Source organism: Cynoglossus semilaevis, chromosome 8 (assembly GCF_000523025.1).
Source record: "Cynoglossus semilaevis isolate Cse_v1.0 chromosome 8, Cse_v1.0, whole genome shotgun sequence".
NCBI classification, from domain to species: Eukaryota; Metazoa; Chordata; class Actinopteri; order Pleuronectiformes; family Cynoglossidae; genus Cynoglossus; species Cynoglossus semilaevis.
In genome coordinates this window covers 8,677,977-8,702,404 of record NC_024314.1, presented here as the reverse complement: position 1 = coordinate 8,702,404, position 24,428 = coordinate 8,677,977, and the positions used below count along the sequence as shown (strand labels likewise).

Genomic DNA, 24,428 nt, shown 5'->3' with positions numbered 1-24,428 from the left:
AAAAAGATATTTTTGTCCATATATGCATGCAAATACAGTTTATGGCCATCAGTAGCTGTAGAAATACTACTAATAATAATAATAAATAATAATAACAATCATTTATACATACATCAATTATTATTTTTATTAGTATGAGCTTTGTAGTGTACCTTCTTTGTCCCGAAGAGGGCGACAAATCTACAGAAGGAAAGTAATACTGTATTGTTAAATACAGTATTACTTTCAAACGAATCAGCACAATCTATTAGTTTAAAAAGATTACAACGACTAACGTATATTAGCAAAAATATATACTCCTCAAGCTACTTTTCCATTTAATTTACGTATATTATTTCATTTTTATTGAGTGATTAAAACAGGGCAGAAAGAAACGTGTTTATGTAGCCTCGCGAGATTTGTACGAAACGTGTTTCCGGGTTACACATGCAAGTGTGAATTCTTGTGCCCTTGTGGACTTCATTGCAGCAGCATCTGACTCGTAGTAGCTTGGAAACATGCTGGTGTTAACAAATAGAATAAAGTTGTTTTCTCTGGCGTTCACCGCCGCTCGTATGTGCAGCAGCGGGGCTGCAGCTGCCAACAATAACCCAACAGTTTACTTTGACATTGCTGCAGACAACGAGCCTCTCGGCAGGGTCACGTTTGAAGTGAGTACTTTAAAATCATCAGACTTCCTCTGTTTGTTTGTTAAGTTTAAGTGAAAGTCAATTATTTTTCACCAAAGTGAGCTTTGTCCGGGGAGCAGTGTGTGGGGACGGCGCCATGCTCAGAGCACCTGAATGATAACTTGACAGCAGATGGACTCGAACCTGGAACCAGACCCAAGACTTTTCCAGAGTTTGGTCCGCTTCCTTAACGACCAATCCATCACTGCTCCCCTGACCGGTTTATGTGCAGCAGAATATGCGCGAATTGAATCAAATTAAGCTTCACCATAACGCTGCACATTAATGACTGACATTTTCTCTTTCAGCTCAACGCAGACGTTGTTCCCAAAACAGCAGGTGAGACGTGGATGTTGACTGTCCACACATACAGATAAACCTGAGGATAAAGCAATTAGACATGGAATGGAGCGCCACTGAAACAAGACTGAACAAGTGTCTTGTGACTTGGTTTCATAACTCTTTGTAGTCGAGCAGTCTGTAGGCAAATTATGACCCAAAGAATTCACATTTGATCAAAACAGGCCTGTCCGTTCCATTCAAACTATGTTAACTTCCTACACTTCCGGTCTGTGTTTTCTCATTAATATTAATATTTTCAACCTTCTCTGCTCCGACATTTTATTAATTTATTTATTATATACATTTTATTTAAGTTATTTATTATATATACATGGACAGTGTCACAGATAACACTCAACACATTAAGATGTCAGAAAAATATCAAATTGTAATTAATTTAGTTTATTTTAACATTTAGTAGTTTGTGTTAAACTGAAATACAATCTACTTATTATTACTGGTAGCCTTTTCCCCTCTTTTCCTCCTAAGAGTAAAAATCATAATCTACATTTTGTGCTGTTTCAAATGTTAATTTGTTTTCATTGACTTTTTCACTGTGTTTTTTTATTTCCACAGAGAACTTCAGGGCCCTGTGCACTGGGGAAAATGGTTTTGGTTACAAGGGATCAACTTTCCACAGGGTGATCCCTCAGTTCATGTGCCAGGTATTATTTTCTTTTGTTGTGGTTTTGCTTCTGTATAGTCCTGTTACAATGGTATCAGACTGTGTCCTCATTTTAATTTTTTTATGTTTTAGGGGGGCGATTTCACAAACCACAATGGAACAGGAGGGAAGTCCATCTATGGCTGGAAGTTTCCAGATGAGAACTTCAAACTGAAGCACACTGGACCTGGTAAAATGTTCATTTTTCTTTGTTTACATCCAGTTGGGCCTGAGTTTCTCAGGGAAAACCTAATTTTTTAGGGGATGATTTTCCACATGTCTGTGAATTTGATCAGTGTGTGTGGGTGAAATCAAGTGAATTCTCAGGACCACGCTGTGATGTGATAGGTCTGTTGTGACTGTGACGTGTTTCTAAATAGCTTGTGCAGACAAGCAGGAAGCATCATTTTTGGAATGCCACCATTAATGTGGAAAGATTTACATCAAACTGTAAACCTTTAATAGGACGCTGTAACTCAGCCAAGTGTCCACCAGGTGGCACCACTAAAATATGTCATATCATTTAGTACGTGATAGCGTTTAACGTGATAACGGTAAAACGACTACATATGTTTGAACTAAATCGACATAGATATTTTAATGTGACGTTTTTAAATGACTGTCAGACTGTGAATGTGTTACTCTGTAGGGATCCTGTCAATGGCCAACGCTGGACCAAACACAAATGGATCCCAATTCTTCATCTGCACTGCTAAGACAGAATGGTGAGTACTGACACATTTCCCTGTGTTGGATGTACTCTGGTGACTCTTATACTACTACTGTAGTATTGTTTAAAATGAAGGCTGAAAACACAGAGGTGAAAGCCCTAAATTCACATGTGTCAGGCTATATACTGGTGGGCCAACTGTAGTAGAATTTGTAGTATTAGCAGATTATGTGATTATGTGTTACGCTATGTTACAGCACATACTTTTTTGTTTTTTGTTATGTTTTGTTTTTTGTCTGTAAAAAAAAGATTTACATTAAAAGGGAACTCGGATAAAGGCTACAGATAAAGAGACATAATAAGAAATAAATACTACTGATGTGTGTTTTATTCCAAATTTAATTTATCATGTGTTTATAATGTTAAGCTTTGGTTGTTCCAGGTTCAATGTTTACTAAAAACTAAAGTTTGTTTTCATATAAGAAAAGTCTGCATTGCACATCTGTTTCACAGTTTCAGACAATTTTTTAATAAATATTAAGTTTGGCCCAAGACTCCGTCCCAGTTTTTCAAACTGTTAATTTGAGTTTGACACCCCTGCCTGTATGATCATGTGTAGTGAGGGTAAAACAAATTATTTGATTATTTAATTTAATATACAGTGGTAAAATGTAGGTGCTAATGGTAAAATTTCTTTTTATTATGCAAATACACGTGAGTCTAAAGAGGACTGCAGAGTCCAGGGTCAATAATGGGGGAGAAACTTGTACGTGGTATCAGTGGCAGCACACAGCCAACCACTCGCAGTCGCAGAAAAATATAGTCTCAAAACCACATGGAAAAAGATAATGGCTACCCTGATGCACTTTTTATATATTTGAGTTTGAGGAGCAGGACTCTGAAGAGAGGAGCGCTTGAATCTGCTGCCAGAGGTTTTGCCTGTAACTCCAAGAAGCTCCCTAGTCTTTTATTCGGCACAATAAGTATAATAATAATAAAGCAATAAACAGTCATGTGTCCCAGAGATCCAATACAGTGAAAGAGTTTTGGTACGAGCAGCAAGTGTTGATTTACAAGTGTTATTTTAGATCCTTTAAATAATGCTTTTCAACAGTGTTGAGTTATTGTTAAAAAAAGAAAAATATTTTTCTTTCAGTCTGTAGAGAGAAACATTCTTCGAGTTTATAAGTTTTGGCACAAACTGTAAAATTTGATAGAGGTTTATAGACGTTTTAAAAACCAGCGACAGAAATAAAAGCATAACTTCACAAACAGATGGACTTTGAACTCAGCATGGATGGTCTCACTTCACGGGGCAGTGATAATAACGTTTGTCTGTTTTTCATTTAGGCTGGATGACAGACATGTTGTCTTTGGCAGCGTGAAGGAGGGACTGGATGTGGTCAAGAAAGTGGAGACCTTTGGTTCACGGTCCGGCAGAACCTCCAAGAAGATCACTATCACAGACTGTGGAGAACTTCAGTAGACTCCACCTGCTTCGTCATCTTCTGCTGTAATTTCAACTTGAGGCTCTCAGTGAAAGAGACGCAGTCTTCAGTCACTGCCATACGTCTCTGCTGACGGTAAAAAAATTCAAGGCACCGTCAACAAGCGCACGTAACCGTGTGCTGCGAAACAAATGTGAAATGGACGCCACAGTGCTGTAGGATGAATGTCCTTGTTTTTAATGTGATCTGCTCGGTGATTTGTGTTGTTATTCATGATCCAAATGTCAAAACATCCCTGACAGGAAAAATCTAAGTTGCCAAACATAAACCTTATGAATTAAAGATGTGACTGTTCACATCTGTGGAGTTGGATCCTTTTTTTTTTTTTCCACAACTAATCAACGACCTCTTTTTACTTTTTCACATAGGTTTTTCCTGGTTCAGACTCAAAAGAAAAATCTGCACCAATGAATCTAACTGCTATCACTCAGTGCTGTTAAGTATACAAGTAGGTGAAGCCAAATCTGATCAGTAAACCAGATGCGGAGAGATATTAAAAATGATACAAACTCTTGTTTTCTTATGTTAAAACCATCTGGCTGAGTTATGGGGATGATGTCATTTGTTGGCCTCTCAGCCTGGTGGGTTTTCTCAGCTCCCAAACATATGGATAAACTTTACACAAACTGTGCCAAAAGTTACAACAAAAAAAACCCGCCCTGAAATGCAATGTTAAATACAGCAGGATAAATGATTCCCATTGGTGTGAGTGATCCTCTCTGGAGTTCAGAGAAACACCCCACACCACACAACACTTTGGTGATTACATCACATCGATCAATTAGAATTTCCGTATTTCAACTAAACTATGTTTGTTTGTTAAATATAAACTTGAGGTTGAAATTAAAAGAGGAGTTCGTTCATAATGTGTTTAAAAGCATTTAATAAAAAAAAACAATTCCCAAAGCTCCATTTAATGGATAAGACAAGCTAAGGCACAGTAATAGTTCCATCAAACATTAGATATTACTTTAATTACAAATTTAAAAACTCCTGAGCAACATGCACATGCTCCCTCCCTTCTACGGTTTTGGGTTAACTCAAGTTTAAAATTCCTTTTTCTCTCGTTTTACATTTAAGAGGTAATAACATATTTGGAAAAACAAATCTGACACTGGGTGCCAAAACAAAAGTACACTGTGACCTATTAGTCAGTAAAAGCACGGTTCTAAAATATTGCATTGTTTTACGATTCAGAAGAAATAACCCTTCTGCAGGCACGTATACAAAGAATATACAGTATGTTAATGGCTAATATATTCCCTTATAAAGTGTATTTAACAGCTTAGTGACTGCAAATATTCCACAATAAAAACTATGTACCCTCCAGTACTGATATTACAAACAATGTTGCAGATACACATAAACACTGCATTTCCTTCAAGGTAAAGACTTGTTGCATATTTTATACAGAAAAGATATAAGTTATATCTGAAATATATAAACATGTCAATGTGGAAGCTTCATTCACAAACTTTGCTCCGATACAGACGCTGAGCAAAAGGTTTTTTTTTTCTTTAAATTCACAGTTGGTAAGGTTTTTGGGTCATAGTCAGGACGTTGCTGTTGTTCACATAATAATAATAATAAAATACTGAGATACCGTGGAGCATGTACAGGACTGAGAGTCACAGTGTCAGCCAGCGTCTCACCTGGGAATCAAACGTTAGATGTATTATGACATTTTAAAGGATTTCACCATATGTTTCTCAGTCACAGAAATGTAACCATGTCCCTTCTCCATGAAGTCAAGGAGGTGGAGCTGGAGTGAGTTATTGCACGCGGCGGCAGTAGTAGCCAAGGACTTTGCATTTCTCACACAGGTGCTGTGGATGCTCCTTGCTCTGGTCCGACACGTCCAAGCCGTCTGGTTTCTCCAGGGGACGCTGCAACAGTACGAGCAGAGGATAGGATTTTATTGTCGGTAATAATGCTGCAACTGAGAAGGTAACAGCACCGACATGACACACTATAAATATATACGACTTCCCCCCCAAGTGTTTTTGAAAATAAACCAACGTGGGGCAGGGAAGGGTCAGATGTTCTGAGGAAGTGTTTTTTTTTCTGTGAGAAGAAACTGAAGCTGTTGCATCAGATCTCCACAAAACTGTATTTGGAAAAAATATAAAACACTATAAATCTGTAACTCTCATAGAAAAACTAGTATTACTATATATTAATATAATATTTTTTATTATTTAAAAAATGTTAAATCTGATGTATCCTTACCTGCTTATGGGGGTAAACATTGATGTGGCACTTGATGCACTCTTGCCCCATGTTGGCCCAGGAGTTCCCGCTCATCCACTTCCTCTTGCATTTGGGGCATTTATATTCACCAAAACACCTCTTCTTGCCCTGGTAGGGGGTGAGACCTTCACCTTTGGGTCGAGCCTGAGCAAAAAAAGTCAACATTTAAAACTCTATGTTGTGGTATTTTTTGTTTTACATTTTTGTTTTATATATATGTACTTAACTGAGAAACACTGAACTTGTGTGTATACATCAATATATTTTATAACAGTGACATTATCACATGAGTTTGTTTGGACAACGAGGAAGGTTGTGCAGCTTCAAATCTGTGTTTTCTCTTTAACTTCCTGCGGTTGTGGTTTTCCTTCTTGTTTCCTTTTGGTCTCAGTTACCAGTGTCAAACATTAAACCACTTTCCTAGATATGGAGGTAACCCCCTGAGCAGCCCCTCCTCCAATCAGCCTTGATCTTCAAGCCGCACAATTTTACAAACAATATATCTTTCTTGGCGACACACACTTTGGTTGACGTTACGATTTAAACGTTACGTTTTACGACGTTCATCCCTCTGGAGCTTTAAAGAAAACATCATGGCTTTTTTCACTCCGCACCTCAAACTGATTTTTTTTTGGGGGGCGGGGGGGGGTGTCTGTGTGGGGGGGGGGGACGTCCCCCCCCCCCACACAGAGACCCCCCCCCGCCCCCCAAACTGATTTTTTTGTGGGGGGCGGGGGGGGTTCTCTGAGTGGAGGGCGAATCTGTCCTCACTGATAAGACCCCCAATGTGACAGGGGCAGCTCAGTGGAGCTGATGATGCTGATCTTTGCAGTCATTACGTGCATGTTACAAGAGTAAATCTGACTTTCAATGTTTTTTCATATTTACCTGTAAAATAGATGTAACACAGTGTAATTTCAGTGTAATTTATGTGTTGGACGCAGAAGAAGGAGTCTCAGCTTTCCCATTAAAAAAAATGAACTCACTCCCTCCAGCTGTGTTCCCAAGGGACCATAAAGGAGGCCCCGTCCAGTGTAGGGACCAATGGGAGAGGCCTCTCTGTTACAGCAGAAATACCTCAGGCTCTCAGTCATCCCTCCCAGCTGGTCCCATCTACCAATCAGGACGCAGAGATCTTAGCGCGGAGGAAATAAAACCCAGATGAACTCTGCACTTGTATAACATGACAAAATCCAAAAGCCGTCACAAAGAAATCATCTTGACATGACTGCTTTAAATTAAGAGCACTCAAAAAGTAGGGCAAGTCAGAGTGAGATGGAGCCCACGCCACCAGAGGAGCTCGCTTCAAATCCTGTTTTCATTTCACATCAGAAACACATGTCCGGGTTCCAAACTTCCAACTGATCATTTTGTTCATTTCCAGGCTTAAAAATAACACGTTGAAAGTGATACCAACCCAGTCCCTTACTGTTAGGGCCACAGCCAAAGCCTGCATTTGCATGGCCAAGCCACCATGTGGCACTGTGGGAGGTCACTTTTGATGGCAGTGCTGGGTCTCAAGTCCCAACAGAGAGGGCAGACGGAGCATCATCTTCCTGAGGGAGGAAACAGCTTTCACTGGGCAGAACAAGCAAAACAAACTCTACCTACGGTGTGGAGCTCACAGGGCAGCAGAGGGCAGCTCACACACACACACACACACCGCTGTTTCCACCTCGAAGAAGATCACATGACCATCACACTCATGCCCTGACTTTGACTTGACGCTGAACGCACCGTTTGACGAACTGCATTTGTGTTTTGTTTTTAATATTTGCTTGATTGTTCTTGTGGTTTAGTGATTACGAGGTCGAGCTAAAGGTTAAAGGTTTGAATCCTGAAGTGGATATATGTGTTATACATTATCTAGTTACAATTAGTTAAACCCAACACAAACCAAAGAAAGTGAATGCAGCACAATCCAGTGTATGGCGTACAACAGGCGAATGTAAACAAAGCCGTCTTACAACAGGCAGTAAATAAGAATTATCTAGCGACACTCCACCCTGTAACACACACACAGTAATGGAGACCATTCCATTTCCATTGTCTGTTCTCATTCAACCAACTTCACAATCCTGTGCAGTGGTGCAGCAGCCAGAGACCCATTCCCATAGTTTTTTGAATCAGTCCAATAGCTGTTCAGACATTCTATTCTAAACCACTAATTTGAACCTCATGTAGTGATTCCACATGAGCAGGGAAAGTCAGGAAATCACCAAAGTCTTCAAAGTCTGATTTCCCAGGGACCATGAATGTCACTTCTACATTGCATGACAATCCTTCCAAACATTTTTACTGCGGAGCAAAAGTGAAGCGCCAACTAATTGACCAAGCGTGCCGTCTCTGTACAACCATCAAGGACGGTGTTTGGAAAAACGCCTCTCATCCTTCCTATTTAGTTGAAAATCTTTGCAGTGTAAAACCATGTGTGAAACCATTTTCTTCCCTACATTTATTGCATGCTTTACAAGCAATACTTCAAACATAAAATCAGGTCCAAAGTGCAGGGATCGATGTAAAGCCAGATTTTTAAGCTGCGGCAGATAAGCCGTGGCCCAGATCCTTGTAGCCTGGTGAGTGAGGCCCAGAGCCAGAAGGTTGGCTGAGTCCTTCTGCCATCATCTGGAATCCATCAGGATAAACAATGGACTTCTCCAAATCCCTCACCCCCCTCCTCCACCTCTCACTTCTACTTTCTTCCTCCTTCAGTTACTCTCTACCCCCACGTTCATACCACCCCACCCCCCACCCCCTCCGCCCCACGGGACATGGGGTCAATTACTCCACAATGACAAACCCACAGCGCTCTCATCTCTGGGCTGCATCCCATTTGTACCAGACTCTTCAAAGCAAGGCAGAACAATACAACAATGCCCATAGACAGCACTGCAACAAGTCATGTAACAACTTTAATGTCACTCAGCAAACAGTTTCTATCAATTCATCTAACAAAAACAACTGTCCCAGCAGGGTTTAGACCAGGGCAACAGGACTATCTGTTTTAATTAAAAGCCAGCCATTCTATCTAGAGCTATTTATAGATGATTATATACGTATATCATCAAGAGGGAAGTGGAAGAATTACTGACACATGTTGACAATATTCCACACGGTATTCGTTAAAGATGAGGGCTCTGTTTTGTATTCTTGTTGTTAAACAGAACCAAAGTCTTGGAACAAGATATTAGAAAATACAACAGCAGACATTGTCTACTTTTACGAGAGAAGTTGAAAACCATTCTCAGTGTTTTGAATTGCAATTTCTTATCTGAGACACAAGGGATGCAGAGCTCTTAAAATCCAGACCAAAGATTAGCCCAGCTGAGCTTTGAATTAAAACCACCACTGCAACTAATAAATCTTAATAAAATGTAGCCAAATGCATTTTCATTTTTACTCTGTCTACTGTACACTGCAAAAAAAAAAAAACATAATTTCAATGTGAAATATTTTCTTTGCTACAGAACAAAATCAAAGGAGTTTAGGGCAAGAAAACAGTTTTAGTGAAAAATGTATAGCATGAGTAGGTCCCAGATACTGATTGGTGTTTGGAAATGTGTTTCGTGAGCTGACTTTCGCAGTCGCTAGTATCCAGGACTAAATGTTTTAAAGGCCAAGTTTGATTTTAAACAGTAATTCTGCAGCAGATTAATCATGACATAGACCAGGGCATTGAAACAGTGTTTATACTACCCCCTGTAGAGCAGGCAGGGGAAGTTCCATGCTGTTTGTTTATAAACATTAGGAGTGAATTCCTCATGCTCTGCCAGTAAGCTGCTCAACCTGCCGTCTCATTTCTCTGTGGCCTTGTTTGAACTATTTATTTAAGAAATACTACGCCTGTCAGTCTTACTGTGTACAGTATAGGACGGCGGAGTACTAGAACTAGCAGCACGCTATTGTTTTCCCTTCTCGCTATGTCGTTGGTGCTGAGCTCAGCATTCCTGAGTGTTCTTACACAAAGCTGCTCGACCAACATTACCACCACTGATTATAAGCACAAACCCCAGAGCTATGATTCGAGGAAATCAGATACAAGACGCTCCCCAGCCAGTGGCAGCAGACTGATGTCCTGTGTTACACAATGGTGTTTCCTATTCTCCCAGAATTCATCAGGGCCGACCGCTCCACTTATAGAAACATCTACGCAATAAATGACTCCTGTAGCAGCGTGAAGCCGTGATCCTTCCTGATGGCCGCTGTGTAAATCTGGCACATGTGAAACACTGAGTGGATTAACTCTCTCTTCCTGTAAGATAAATATGATCAGGCGCAAACAACTGGAGGCCAAAGCACACACAGTTTGTTTTTTGTTTTTTTTTCCATGACTGTCGGGTTTTTCGGTGTTCATTCAAATACATTGTTGAGATTGTACACGACCATTAAAGTGGAAGAGTTATACCCACACGGTCACATATATCACATCTCTCACCCTCTATTTCACACAAAGTACTGCTTTCATACAGGAAATATTTACCAATACACCGCGGAGAGCAACTGAGCTCCAGTCACGGCTGTGGTGCAGTTGATGACATATACAGCTGTAAACTGGCTTTACGTTTCACAGCGAGTGAATGACAGGCACAGGCGGAACGCCAGGCCAACACAAATGCAGCAAAGAGACTGGAACACGGTCAAGAAAACTAAATCCTCCTAATGCAGTGTGGAGTAAACCCTGAGATGGTTAGTTGTTCAGTGGAAGTGATGTTCAGGTTCCCAGGAGGTCACTTACAACCAACATGTGGGTTTATTCTCACTATTGGTACGATAAAGTCAACAGATTAGTACCGTTATATAAGACAAGGCTAACATTATTGTCTAACATTATTATTTGATGTTTAGTTTAGAATCCAGTCGTGGTCCGGAATGGATGGTTTGGCTGGCTGGATTTGGCCCGTGGGCCATCAGATGATGACCACTGGTATATGAACTCAGCAGGCCTGAAAACAAATCTACACCAACACCATTAAAGGTAGACTGTACTGTACACACATTTCTATGAAAATTTCAAAATCCCCTCATTTACATTCATTGATCCACTTAAAGAGCATAAAAACAATATTCACTGATTTTCTTTACTTTTCTTTTAGTAATTAAAATGGGATTGATTGGGATGCTAATTGGTTAAAAAGCTTACTGTAAAACTACACCCAGTCAGTGGCAGAACTGCAGCAAGTCAGAGTTGGGGAGAGAAGCAGGATCAGCTTATAGAAGGAGACGCATTATTTTCATTTAAAAAAAAAAAAAAATCATTGAAAACCCCAGTTGTAGTGTTTACATTAAAATGATCACTTTTTAACATCCAGCAGGAGAGGCAATAGTTTTTGAGAACAGACATTTGTGTTATGAAGTGCCATCCTAAAATCTTAGCATAGAAAAATAACAACCAGTTTGTTTGGCAGAGGGTTCAAATCCACCGAAAAAATAATATTGACAACAAGAATTCTATACAGATGATATATTGAGTGGAACCAAATAACGCAGAAAAGTGAAGACTAGTAAAGACTGGGACATTTGTGCCAAACTTTCACCTAATACACACACACATTCCAGGGTCTCCTCTATCTTGCCAGTCCTCCTCAGAAGAGGAGGCATCCAAAAACAATGGACGGTAACCTGAAGACAGATAAGACACTTATCAGCGGTGAAAACGAGAAGACCAAAGCTGATGGAATCACCAGAGTGTTGCCTGAGATTCACCAGCTACATATTTGGCTGTGGACTCTATTGCCCCAAACAGAATCATAACCGTCTTGTTGTAGAGCTGCGTTGATAACATTATCAGCAGAGACGTGTTGTAAACTGTGAGATCACTCATCGAGGTAAGAGATAATTACTGCAGGCCTCCTGTAATAAAACACAAAGCCCCTAAACACTATCGTACTCCCTGTGGCTCCCTTTATGGAGGTTATTCAGTCAGTTGCTCAGTATTCATTTTTAAAATGTCAATCAAGTCTCTCTGTATTTGTGTGATGCTAAGATAAGATGAAGCTTAAGTTTTAAATAAATTCATCAAGAAACTAAACAAACAAACAAGCATCAGGATCTGTAGACTGAAGTCACATTCAATTTCGTGTTGATTTTCTCAGAATTAGGATTGTCAATTTATGACGTCATTTATTATAAATCCCATGCTACTCTTCCGTCTGTCAGCCCGACTTACAGTGCTTTATTGTCTCAGCACTGTTGTCAATCATTAATATAATGATTGAAAACTGTGAAAAGTGTGACTCTTATTGGCAAACCACAATACACAGTCTAAGACCTCATTGGAGGTTGGATTCCCCTAATAGAGTTTAAGCCCTTTCAGACAAAAGCTATCTTTGTTTCAGCTTTCAAAGACTATATTAAAGGAAAATCCCCCTGACAGCCGTGTGGCTAAGCATCATTTCTAGCATGACTTAAACTATAACTGTAGACACCCACTCGCTGCCCTTTCCTCTGTCTCCAAAACCACACTCTAGATAAAGGCATCTCCAAACAGCTGCTTTTGAGGAATATCAGTCCAAAAAGGATTTGCTTTACACACAGGAAGAGTGGAGAGTGGGGTGTTGACTGCACCCAAGCACAGGCGAGTGAACAATGCAGCATGACCTCTTGACCTCTAGTTCTGCAGACCCTTTGGAGGTACAGTGCTCTACTTATTTAGACTTCTTCACCATCATATGCGCAGTTACTGTCTGCACAGTACCACTGCATGAACCTGTGTTCAACTTAGCCCGTTCTGGATGAAAGGCTTCAAACTCACGGTGTTGCTTTATTTTGTTTTGCAAAAAATGGGATTACCCAGTTGGTGTAGTACGTGCTACGACTTTGACAGAACAATCATCCCTATTTTAATCGGAGTTGCCTGTTGTCTTGACAATAGCTCTGTAATGTAAATTGCTTTGTTTCAGGAATATTAGCAACACATGACAAACTCTGACATCATCTTCCTGAAGTGAAGTGAGAGCAGAGCAGAGCCAGCCAGTAGAAATGGTTTCCAGATTTTTCAACAATATGAAGGGGAATGACCACAAAGAAGAACCGTAAATATCAGAGAGTAATCCGTTGACATCTTAACCCCCTCAGTGAAGCAAGTAACCCAACTCTCCACTCGCCTGTCAACAGGGTGTTCGCCGCTGGCCTGCAGAGCACAGCAGGGATACTTTATCTCAGACCTCAAATGTGTGGACTGACACTTCGTCTCCTTTGTTGTTTTTAATTACCTTAGGCTTCAATTAAAGAGCCATGTGGTTCTTTATCAAAGACGACTTTGAGAATTGACATGGGCCCCATTCCATTCATTGAGAGAGACTTTGGAAGTCCCCTCACATCCACTTCCTGTGTGACTCCTCACTCTACAGAGCTGTGACAATTTCCTGTCCGTACAGGTCCAGTACAAACCAATCAGCTGCAGTATCCTTGTTCTATATTCTTATGTATTTAAACCATGGCTCTTGTTTTTTAAGGACCCTCACTGATAGAATGGGTTTTCGCAAGCTAAGCTACATAGCCCCTAATGGGACATGGGAAAAAAAAGAAACATTTCTAGTGAGCACAAGATGCTTTCTTGTGCGTCCCAGAAAGTATCTCATGTTCATATGTAGTGGATGGTCTCCCAGACATCACGTGCACATGCAATACTTTCTGGTGCGCATGAGATACTTCCTGGTTAGCATAAAAAAGTACCTTGTGCTCACTAGAAACATTCCTTTTTTTCCCATGTGCCTTCAGGGGCTCCGTACTAAGCTATTGAACTGTGCAAAAAAAAAAAAAAAGAAAAAATACTGACACATCACCCTCATGCAGTACCTCTGAGGACCCTCTAGAGGCAGCTGACCACCATTATAGACCTCCAATTTATATTCTTTAAGAGGCATTAATGGAGCTAATAAAAATAGATACGTACATTGATTTAATTAGTGAATGTGCATACAATATATACAAAGATAACCTCTTAAGCCTTCAGCTGGTTAGCTTATCTGCAGCTAGCATGGCTAATTCTTGAACATAAAATTAACTGCGGATTAAAGTATTCACTTTATCGTCTATGCAACTAAGCATGCTCCCACTTTCTCCGGTGTTACGTTCATGCATTAACATTTAAAAGTTTGTAGAATTGCCTATTGAGGTTTTATCAACTTTTAAAATGTCAACTCTTTTGACATTTCCTTTTGGACACACCCTGTCAATTATTGTTTGATTATTTTCATTACACCTAACAAATGTCAGGCGTTTCCCCCCTGGATGTGATCAATGGAATGGCCCAGCTGCACATAGTGCACTGGTAATTCTTCTCTCTGGTTTGGAGCAGAGGTCGGGCTTGGTTCCCCAGGAAAACCTATCGTCTTTCATCGGGGCCTGCTCAGAGATCCAATCTGCCATCTGCTGCTCATTACAAACCTGCAGTGGAACATCTACCTCAAGTACACGCTGAGGAATCTATTTCATACTACAAAAAGAAATATAAATATTACATTCTGACATGGAATTTCCACTTTTATTATTTTTAAATAGGAGGAGCCAAATTAGCTAAGGACTGTATTGACTTGACTTCAGCATCCCTGCTGGAGCTCACCTGAGGACAGTCCTTGATATAGTGGCCTTTGTTGAAGCAGAGGTGGCACAGGTAGTTGGGCGGTGGCCTTTTGCTAGGTTTGCGCGTCTCTGGTGACAGGGAGAGGTCGGAGAAATGGTCTGCCAGGGCGCTCAAGCCGTCCACTATGTTGTTGATGGATCCATAGGGTGAAGAGTTCTTGTAGAAATTGTTGTTTAAAGCCTGCAAAAAACACAGGATGGTAAACGACTGGTTTGGGATATGATTAGAGGATCAGATTACAGTACTGCATCATTATAACATACCTCTCTACGCTCAACTTTATCATGTTGAATCCCTTAGTAAATAATGTGTGTAAAATGTTATGTAATAGTTTTGTAAACCAACAGTCTTAATGTCAATATGTAAATAGAAAACCTAAAGCAAAGCAATTTTAAACTTCCAGAATATTAGATGTGTTAAAAATACACATTAAATATATACATTTGATATTATCTCGTGTTTTTAGCTCCTACACAAGAGTATCTCTTTTGTGACCAAAAACAAAGATGAACATTGTTGTGACCCTGCGATGAATGAGCATTCAAAGCAGCTCGTCAGTCCATCATAGTGATTGATTCGCCTGTTTGTCTCCCTGACAGAAGCTGACTTTATTACATTTCTTGAAGACGTGCTAGCTTCACCACATCTACTCTGGACGCCAGTGGTGTCCGCTTCCTCATCAGGACAGAATGTCTTTGTCGTGTATTATTCCCATTGGTGCTATTGGCACAACACAATCACCATTATTGTGTCTCTGGAGGAGACGGGTGCTAAGGCACCACAGGGCAAACATGAAGAACAGCCTGCAGACTCTTCACTCTGAAGGCATCACAGAAAGCCAATTGTGGTCCGATACAAACATATGTTGGAGGGGACATGCTATGGGTGAGGCTCAATGACCACTGCATAGCTACTGCATATCTGTAGTCGCTGTATAAAACGTTTGTCATTAAATGCTGCTTTTTTTTATTGTTATTATGACACAGTGTAATCTGATTATAATTTATCACCAAATTTAACTAAATTCTAAATCTTTGGATGCATTTTTATTTCTTTGGCTACCTCTGTAATGGTAAACTTGTGAGGGGAAATGGAGCCAGTACCAGTATGTTTACACTCTCATTCATACCTGTCATGAGTGTCAAAGTAACATGCACACATGGCTGGAACATGTAAACGCCATACAGCACCATGATCAGTTACTACTAGGGATTGAGCGCTGCTCTTTTTGAGGTAAGGCACAAGCCCTATCCAGTCTTCTACCGTACTGAACAACACTTACATTTATTCAATTTCAATGTGGTTTTGTTGCCACCTTCTATACATAAAAACACATTTTTTTACTGTATGTTTACTGACGTTCATCTTAAAATGGACAGCATTGGGTTAAGCAACAGGAACCCCCCACTGACTTGAAACTGCATACATCCCTGACCAAGCAGAGGCCAACCAGAGTGAACCTTCACAATTTTATAATTGGAGAGAGGCTTTTCTCAACCTACCATTTTTGCACACACCAAAAATCACTGTGAACACACTCAGCCACTATGCCAGTGTACAAAACACATATTCATAGGCTGCCCACTTGCCACAGTGTGACCTAGTGAAGGTATGCAGGTGAGTTTTACTCTGTGAGCTAGATGAATATCCCAAAGTTAAATATTATTCTATGCTATTTTTGCACACTCCAGGGGTGTGAGATGTGACATGCTGCAGCAATGCAATGAAAAAAAAGCAAAGCCCGACATGCAGTGCGTTAGGGTTCGAACCTCGCTCCTCAGATGGAAGAAGTTGTTGAGATAGTTGGTGCTCAGATCAGCTGCGCTGCGCTTAGAGTTATTCAAGTCCTGGAAAGGATCCGGCTCGTCTTTGAACGCATCGAAGCTGTTGCTCTGTGTGTCCTGCAGGGACATGTAAACCCAGTTGAGCAGCTGTGCAGGTTGGTACATGGCAGTACCGGTCTCTATAGCGGACATCATGTTGTTGCTGGAGGGCTGCACCGTCAGAAGAACCGCCGGATTGTCTGGACTCCCCAACTTCTAACTGTCATCCCCCTTACTCTCTGCAGGATGGCCGTGATCCTTGCCTTTAACTGGAGGAGTCATTCAGGACCACAGCTCCGGAACGCACAGAAAGCATTAGGCGCAAAAGCCTGACTGTGAATATGAGTTTGGAGTTGGAACTGCGCTTCAGCCAGGACGAGGAGTTGCGTCACGGCAGATAGGAGGTCCAATCTGCTGTTATTCCTCTCCATGCCCACAAACTAATTCCATAGGAGCGATAGGGTGTCTGGATATATATGTTTTCCTTCAGTGGTCACTTTTTAAATAGTCTTCAGTTACTTTCAATCCTCTTAAACACTTTGCACAATTAAATCTAATTTGATGCTATTCTTCTTTGTTGTTAACATTGTGCACAAAGAATTCCTTTGCTGGTGAAGTCTCTTTATGTTTTCTTACGTTGTAAATTACGGTAAAATGTTGACAATAAAGACCCTCACTATACAACCCTATATGTATGTATGTATTTTAATTTTTAATTTTACAGCGATAGAATTTATTAGTTTTAACTAAATCTAACGCAGTCCAGCATTAGTCCATATTTTATGTTATCTATAGTACAATGCTGCCCTCTAGTGTTATTTTGTTGATAGTGATAGTAATGCATTCCTGAAAATGAAATCCATAGCCTGTTACAGTCTGAGTTTGATGTCTGTTAAATTATGCCTAGAGAGTTACTGAAAACTACAATTTTCTGATTTTCAGCTGAATAAATCAAGAAAGCGCCTCAAACACCATATTAATGATGGCTATCCCACTGTAAACCTGTTGTTTATGCTTCAAGCATGTAGTTACACTACAGATTAATATGAAAGCACAACAAGAACGCTGTTGCCAATTTATTGTTGCATAACCTGTTCTACCAAAAGACGCAGACTTCCACATGCAGGTAATAATTAATTCAAACACAAAGAGAGTAACTATCACAAACTGGTATTGAGAGAATGCTTGTCATCAAGCTGAAAGTTTAGTGTCACATGAAAAATTGGTATCATTTCAATGTTTGTACAGCTCTGTTCTATCTGATATGTTTTTATAATGCTGGTGGATGAGACAAGATATTTATCTTGCAGCAAACATTGCAAAGAGGCCGTATGTTGCACAAAGGTCACCGATTGGAGACCCCTGCTCAAGTTTCATAATCAAGTGTGTTTACCAAACTTTTATCAGTTGTTGCAAATGACTGGCGAACCCTCTCCATATATGCCATGTAAACTGCGGTGGTAAGTAGGTACATTCCTGTTATTTTGGGAACAATGAGAAACCGTTGTCCATGGCAGTGGACATTTAACTGAGCAAAGGTTATGACTGAAGACTGAAGGGCGGAAACATCCAGGCTGAGGACCCACCCACCTACAGCCTGCTTTAACTACTCGTCTCTTCCTGGATATAACTCCGTCTCCTTAGGGTAAGTTAGTAAATGATTTTGTTTTTTCGCTAAGGCAAATTAATAACACGTGGAGTTTTTATTGCTTTACTTAATACTACGCAGGTAAATATTATGGGTTTTTTTTTTAGTTGGGAGTTAGCTTCGTTTAATTAAATAGACACACCCGCTGTCGAGTAGTTAAACCGTGTCTGGACAACAACAAGCGACCGTTAGATATAAATCACATGCGTAGTATTTGATTAAAATCCGTCTGTCGTGGGGGTTTCTCCAATATTGCTTCATTTTAACTGTGTGATAATTGTGCTTATGTAACCTAGCTGTTATTAGCCTTGATGCTAGTTTGCAGAAACGCGCAGTAGGCCTGTGATGCTCGAAGCACACCAGTGGTTTTTCTGATGCGTTTCTTGTCATGGGAAATTGCATAATCTCCGGACAGGACGTTTAAATATGATAATATTTCTGCTTTAGCATGTTATGAGTTCCATCTAGAAAGTGTTGAAGTTATACTCAAGTCCTCATTTGTGGGGGGTTTTTTTCTTAATTTTTTTATTGCGAAATCTACAAGCATGTGACAGGCGGTGTTAAAGGCTCACTGCTTGTAAGTCCTCGCATTGTCAAACACTATTACTACCTTTTAGGAATAAAGTAATATAGAATATTTTCCGTCATGGATTTCTGCATAATCCTTTAAAAGATGAGCAATGACCCAAACATTTAAAATTGTAATTTTAAATGGTTGGGTCAAAATTTGAGAGTTTTTTTTTCCCCGAGTACACTGAACATAACACTATTCGTTCCATGGGTCCAAAGGAAAACGGCATCAAGGGAGTGTCAACAAGGGGAAACCTTTCAAGACGTTTAATACAAAATACCGCAATGGCATACGTTTCCCACCCCAATTATTCAGTCTAAATAGTTAAACTGATGCTTATTTCCTTAAGGTATGTATTCTTTTGACTACAGAGTCATTCGTGGGGACTATGACCCCATAGTAACATAAATCGTTTTCACTTAGTTGTTAAATGTAACATTGACGTCACTTTGTTGGGCGTTTCTTGTATATGTACACGTAGATAAGTAGCTAAATTATAAGTAAATACTACTGTTAACTGTGTAACAATTTTAAGTTGTTAAATCAGTTGGCTAAAAAAATAAATAATATGAACTTAACCATAAAATGACATGTCAACTTTTACCTATCATAAAATATATTAATTTTGTAATAAAAATTAAACCTCCAGGTTGAATGTAAATACGAATCAGTAACACAAGGGGAGCTTTTATTGTGCAGTTACAACAGTCAATGTTTTCTTACTTTCTAAAAATGTGTTTATCCTTAAAATCCTTACTTTTACACATCTTTTAATTTTGTAATTGACCACTTGTAAGTCCACTGAAGTAAAGCATCTTGTTATTTCCAGCTTTTGAAGATGAGCTACCCAGGATACCCTCCTCAGTCTGGTGGTTACCCACCACAGGCAAGTGGCTACCCACCTCAACCAGGAACATACCCACCTCAGGCAGGCGGCTATCCCCCTGCAGCAGGCGGCTATCCCCCTGCGCCAGGGGGCTACCCGCAAGCAGCAGGTGGCTACCCAGGAGCAGCAGGCGGCTATTACCCTCAACAGTCAGGTGGATACCCAGCTCCTGCTGGTGGTTATCCTGCAGCAGGAGGTTATCCTGCCCCAGGTGGAGGCTTTCCTCCACAGGCAGGAGGATATCCACAGCCTGGGGCAGGTGGCTATCCTTCCATGCAACCAGGAGGTAAAATGATGGAATCTTTGACAGCTGTGGAAAAATAACAGACGCCCACTGAGGTTAATTTATCAATGTTTTCTTTTCAGGTGGAGGCTGGGGTGCAGCACCGGGCGGTTATGGCCCTGTATGTAATAATAATTTCTTTAACTTTTCTTTCTTTAACCTAACAGTAAACAGCTAAATTTAGCAAAGCTTTTATTTGCTGATAACATTATCTATAACCAGCCCTTCTTGAACTTTGTCCTACTCTGTGTAAAAGTTTGCCTTCATATATTTAGAACTTACAGCTGATGCTTTGTTTACAGCCAGGAGGCGCTCAGCCTGGTTACCCAGGAGGCCCTGCACCAGGTCAACCCATGCCAAATTACCCTGGTGCCCCCGCTACTAATCCCTCAATGCCTGCATATGGGGGTGGAGTTCCATCCAACCCTCAGGCCCCTGCCATTCCTGTAAATTACTCTTTAATTTAAAGCCCTTCATTGGCTACTTTTATAGACTAATGTGACACAGTTTTTTATTTTTTTGTATTGTACAGAAAGGATACAGAGGTTCAATTAAAGACTTTGCTGGGGCGGATCCGCTTAGAGATGTTGAAGTTCTTCGAAAGGCTATGAAGGGTTTTGGTGAGTTCATATTATTAGGCCACACACATCATATGTCAATGATCAATAGAAAACCAGTTCAGTTTTTCCCTTTTCCCTTCAAAATGAATTAATGTAAAACAATTCCATCTAAACAGGCACTGATGAAAATGCTATTGTTGAACTTCTGGGCAGTCGTTCCAATAAGCAGAGGGTTCCAATGGTGGCTGCCTACAAAACTACTTATGGGAAGGTTTGTTTCGTTTGTGCTCAGCTTGACTTCAACAGCTGTAATTGCTTTGTGTGGCTTTCACACGCATTCATTCTTGGGGGAGTGTTTTTAAATTTTTTTTCCCCTTCGCAGGATTTAATCCGTGATCTGAAGTCTGAGCTCACTGGAAACTTTGAGAATCTGGTTCTTGCTATGTTGATGAGCCCTGTGCACTTTGATGCATCCGAACTCAGAGAAGCCATAAAGGTTTGGGAGCTGATTTTGGTTCAGTAGATGTTATAGCTTTGGGTTTGTACTTCAAACCACACTGTGTGACTCATTAAGCATTAGGGAAATAAGAGCCAGAAGAAACCCTGGATGTCAGACCATATTTCATGACCATTTGCAATCTCAAGTTTTGTTTGTGACGGTCCTTGTTTTTAAGGGAGCCGGAACTGACGAAGCATGTCTGATTGAGATTCTGTCCTCACGCTCCAATGCAGAGATTCAAGAAATCACTAAAATCTACAAGTCTGGTAGGCTCTGCATATGACAATAATATTGAGGAGTTCATTTAAAAAAAAAAACATTAGGCTGTGATACCATTTGCTGTGACTCCACTGCATTCACAGTTCTACGTTCATACACATTCACTGTAGTTTAACTTTACAAGTTAATTCACTTCTAGACTAAGACAAAATTAATTCCAAATTACATTTCTCAGTCACAAAAACAACAAATTTTGATTTGTTATTTCAAGGCAAATTGATTTACCTTTCGAAAGGACAGAAGAGATTGTTGTTATTATCATCACCTGCTTTACAGAGTACGGAAAGAGCCTGGAGGACGCCATCAACAGCGACACATCTGGCCACTTCCGCCGACTCCTGGTTTCTCTCTCTCAGGTATTTTATGTGAAATATATACTTGTCGTTGTGTGTTGACTTTTGCCATAAACAAATATAACATGAAGTTTTTTTTTTGTTACTGATTATAGGGTAATCGTGATGAAAGGCAGAACGTCGATGTCTCTCTGGCGAAACAGGATGCTCAGGTACTGGTGACTACACGGTGTTGTACATTCTTCTAACTTAGAACTATTTTAGCTTCATTAAGGTGATTGTGTGTCTGCGCTTCACACAACAGAAACTTTATGCTGCTGGAGAAAATAAAGTGGGAACCGATGAGTCTCAGTTCAATGCCATTCTTTGTGCTCGCAGCAAGCCTCACCTCCGTGCAGGTGTGTTGTCCTTACGTCCTGTTTTCCTTAACATAACAGATTTGCATTTTTTTTTAAATATTATGACTACAACTATTTTGCATGTGTTTTTTGTCCACATTAGTATTCCAGGAGTACCAGCAAATGTGCGGGAGAGACATTGAGAAGAGTATCTGCAGGGAAATGTCTGGCAATGTGGAGGACGGCATGGTGGCAGTGGGTATGCTCTCCGGGTCTTTATATACTCTCCTGACAAATCTGAAAGTTATTTTAAATACGGTAGTAAAGTTTAAGTCTTCCTCATATTTGCTGCTGACAAAAACATTCTGCTGTTTTCCATGTGTCATCTTATTTTCTTTTAGTGAGATGTATCAAGAACACCCCTGGATACTTTGCAGAGAGACTCCACAAAGCTATGCAGGTTTGTCTGCAGGATAAAGGAAAATGCTCTTTTGTCAGAGGAACTAATGAAATGATTCCTCGCCTCGATATTCATTATATTGTGTCGTTCTGACAGGGCGCAGGGACCAAAGACAGAACCCTCATCCGCATCATGGTGTCCCGCTCTGAGGTTGACATGCTGGACATCAGACGAGAGTATCTGCAAAAATATGGAAAATCTCTCTACACTCACATCTCAGTAAGTCAGGCCTGTTGTGTTACTGTTCTATTAAAGCCCCCCTCCTGTGATTCATTAATAACCTCATCCTGTTTCTCACAGGGTGACACCTCTGGAGATTACAAGAAGTTGCTACTGAAGCTGTGCGGGGGTAATGACTAAAAGGTCGAGACCATTACCACTCCTAAGGACATCATATGTGTCCACACTGAAGCAATGTTACAGGACTTTATATCACCTCTGATGCATGCAGATAATCAAAGTCGTCCTGTAACATAAAGTAAATCATTACTTTTTTTTATAATCTTTATTGACATCGTAGATTTATTTTGCTAGTTTATGGTTGCCAATTAGTAAATATATAGTGTAAAATTGGCAATTACAATTACAAAATATATGGCTTTATTAATCTTACAGAGTATCAACATTTCCAAATCAATCGAAATAGAATTAGCTATCTATAACAATGGTGTAAATCATTATGTAAGCAGAGAAGAGCTTGATGAGCATCGATCAGGGCCAAATCATTAGGTCATTTATCTTTTACACGAACTATGTGTAAAAAGTGTCATTTTTAAAATGGTTTATTTAAAAAAAAGTCAACATTTCAAATACCTTGTTTCTAAGAATGTGAAGCACCTTTCAGAAAAAATGTATCTAAATCAATCCCAACTAAAATGCATGTTTGTTAAATGCAATTTTGACTTGATAGAAAATCTTCTAAATATATGCTATATGTGCACAGAGCTTGTCTTCGATCCTCAAAAGTTAACTAGTTGGGACTCTATTCTTGCTTAAACGTCTATGCAGTTGCCTTTCCCCTCCATTACGTTAGCATTGAAATTCAACATTGTTTACAGTTTAAAACCGTATAACCATTGTTCATTGTACATGTAATGACAGTGTTACCTTTTTCACTGAATGTGGTAAAACCAAAGCCTCTACATAGATTTTGTGCCTTTAGTTTCTCAAAGACAGCTAATGCTTCACTGGGCAAGTGACAAAATGTAGTCGTATCATTGTGAATCAAGCACCACTAGAGGGCGCTTGACTCACATAAAGTGCCATCCCTCGTCTTTGTTAATCTTGTGCTTACTGGTCTGTTTTTGGCATACAGCTGAAGAAATAATGTACTAACTGTAGTTTGCAATGATCCTAATAACATGATACCAGATGCCTTTTTAGCCCTGACTCATTTGCCACGTCTCGGAGAGAGCATCACTAACAGCTACTTTATATTGCAATAAAAACAATTTTGCATACCTGGGTCGTCTTTTTGAACAGCGGCCGTGTTTTTTGCATTAATTAAATCTTCCAGATTTTTTTCATTAATGTCTTTTTTTAGCCGGCCTGAGTAATTCGCATATGAAAGAGTCTCAATTTCATCACCTTGGCCTGTATAACGCAAACGCTGTGCGCTGAAGTCTCAGAAGCTGGATGTAATGCTAAAAAGGAGTTAGTAATGTGGCTTACATAAGTATTGCTTGCGTGTGTCTGTAAGGCTGTATAATCAGAGAGGGGGAAATGTTCAGGTTTGCTCAGCAGCTGCAGTGATATGGCACGGAGAGCTTTTCTCAAAGCTATAAATAATGTTCATGTTGGGCCACACAATGGCCTCAGAGTGCAGCAGAAGAAGCACCGCAAAGGGGTGACGGATTACACGGTCTTAGTTTTAGTACTGCAAAAACCCCCCAATACGCGCGCCCTCCNNNNATTAGCACGCGCCAACCCCCCTCCCCCCCCCCCCCCCCCCCTTCTCATATCATGGAAATGTGAAAAGCTTCCATTAGCTGAGGAATGGAGAGAAATTAATATTTTACTTTGGTATTTGTGCATTTTTCCAGTGGAGACCTCTTGATACCCCTTAAAATAAATAGGTCAAAAGGAAATCTCAGAGGGAGGTA

General features: G+C 40.1%; 3 protein-coding genes across 5 annotated transcripts; 2 read left to right on the top strand and 1 right to left on the bottom strand.

Annotated features, from left to right (window-relative positions):
• Positions 1-389: 389 nt before the first annotated feature.
• ppifb (peptidylprolyl isomerase Fb) lies at positions 390-4,148 on the top strand. The gene is made up of 6 exons (XM_008314514.2): positions 390-650; positions 977-1,007; positions 1,587-1,675; positions 1,768-1,864; positions 2,324-2,399; positions 3,695-4,148. The coding sequence occupies exons 1-6, from the start codon at positions 498-500 to the stop codon at positions 3,828-3,830; spliced, it is 582 nt and encodes a 193-aa protein (XP_008312736.1). The 5' UTR covers positions 390-497; the 3' UTR covers positions 3,831-4,148.
• Positions 3,945-16,756, bottom strand: LOC103381916 (zinc finger CCHC domain-containing protein 24). Its single transcript, XM_008314513.3, has 4 exons — positions 16,456-16,756; positions 14,666-14,866; positions 6,082-6,246; positions 3,945-5,738 (listed from the first exon to the last, which is right to left on the bottom strand). Exons 1-4 carry the CDS (start codon positions 16,663-16,665, stop codon positions 5,625-5,627), a joined length of 690 nt encoding a protein of 229 aa, XP_008312735.1. The 5' UTR covers positions 16,666-16,756; the 3' UTR covers positions 3,945-5,624.
• A 1,170-nt stretch (positions 16,757-17,926) lies between these two features.
• anxa11b (annexin A11b) lies at positions 17,927-23,786 on the top strand. 3 transcript variants are annotated; one of them, XM_008314511.3, is made up of 15 exons: positions 17,927-18,154; positions 19,558-19,900; positions 19,981-20,018; positions 20,200-20,343; positions 20,430-20,517; positions 20,634-20,728; positions 20,840-20,953; positions 21,132-21,222; positions 21,512-21,591; positions 21,684-21,740; positions 21,833-21,926; positions 22,030-22,125; positions 22,268-22,326; positions 22,423-22,545; positions 22,627-23,786. In XM_008314511.3, the coding sequence occupies exons 2-15, from the start codon at positions 19,567-19,569 to the stop codon at positions 22,684-22,686; spliced, it is 1,473 nt and encodes a 490-aa protein (XP_008312733.1). In that variant the 5' UTR covers positions 17,927-18,154; positions 19,558-19,566; the 3' UTR covers positions 22,687-23,786. The 3 variants fall into 3 exon arrangements, with proteins under 3 accessions (XP_008312733.1, XP_016890197.1, XP_008312734.1); XM_017034708.2 differs by having other exon boundaries at positions 18,153-18,238; XM_008314512.3 differs by lacking the exon at positions 17,927-18,154 and adding an exon at positions 18,684-19,077.
• Positions 23,787-24,428: the final 642 nt, after the last annotated feature.

What these genes read in the sequence shown, in the direction of transcription:
- LOC103381916 (XM_008314513.3), bottom strand. Translation starts at nt 16,665, where the DNA reads ATGATGTCCGCTATAGAGACCGGTACTGCCATGTACCAACCTGCACAG. An exon ending in TCTTCCATCTGAGGAGCGAG is followed by an intron (nt 14,867 to 16,455) that starts GTTCGAACCCTA and finishes TGTTTTTTGCAG; the next exon opens with GCTTTAAACAACAATTTCTA. An exon ending in ATGTTTACCCCCATAAGCAG is followed by an intron (nt 5,739 to 6,081) that starts GTAAGGATACAT and finishes GTACTGTTGCAG; the next exon opens with CGTCCCCTGGAGAAACCAGA.
- anxa11b (XM_008314511.3), top strand. Translation starts at nt 19,567, where the DNA reads ATGAGCTACCCAGGATACCCTCCTCAGTCTGGTGGTTACCCACCACAG. An exon ending in ACAAAACTACTTATGGGAAG is followed by an intron (nt 20,729 to 20,839) that starts GTTTGTTTCGTT and finishes TCCCCTTCGCAG; the next exon opens with GATTTAATCCGTGATCTGAA. An exon ending in TGGCGAAACAGGATGCTCAG is followed by an intron (nt 21,741 to 21,832) that starts GTACTGGTGACT and finishes TTCACACAACAG; the next exon opens with AAACTTTATGCTGCTGGAGA.
- ppifb (XM_008314514.2), top strand. Translation starts at nt 498, where the DNA reads ATGCTGGTGTTAACAAATAGAATAAAGTTGTTTTCTCTGGCGTTCACC. An exon ending in CGTTGTTCCCAAAACAGCAG is followed by an intron (nt 1,008 to 1,586) that starts GTGAGACGTGGA and finishes TTATTTCCACAG; the next exon opens with AGAACTTCAGGGCCCTGTGC. An exon ending in TGCACTGCTAAGACAGAATG is followed by an intron (nt 2,400 to 3,694) that starts GTGAGTACTGAC and finishes TTTTTCATTTAG; the next exon opens with GCTGGATGACAGACATGTTG.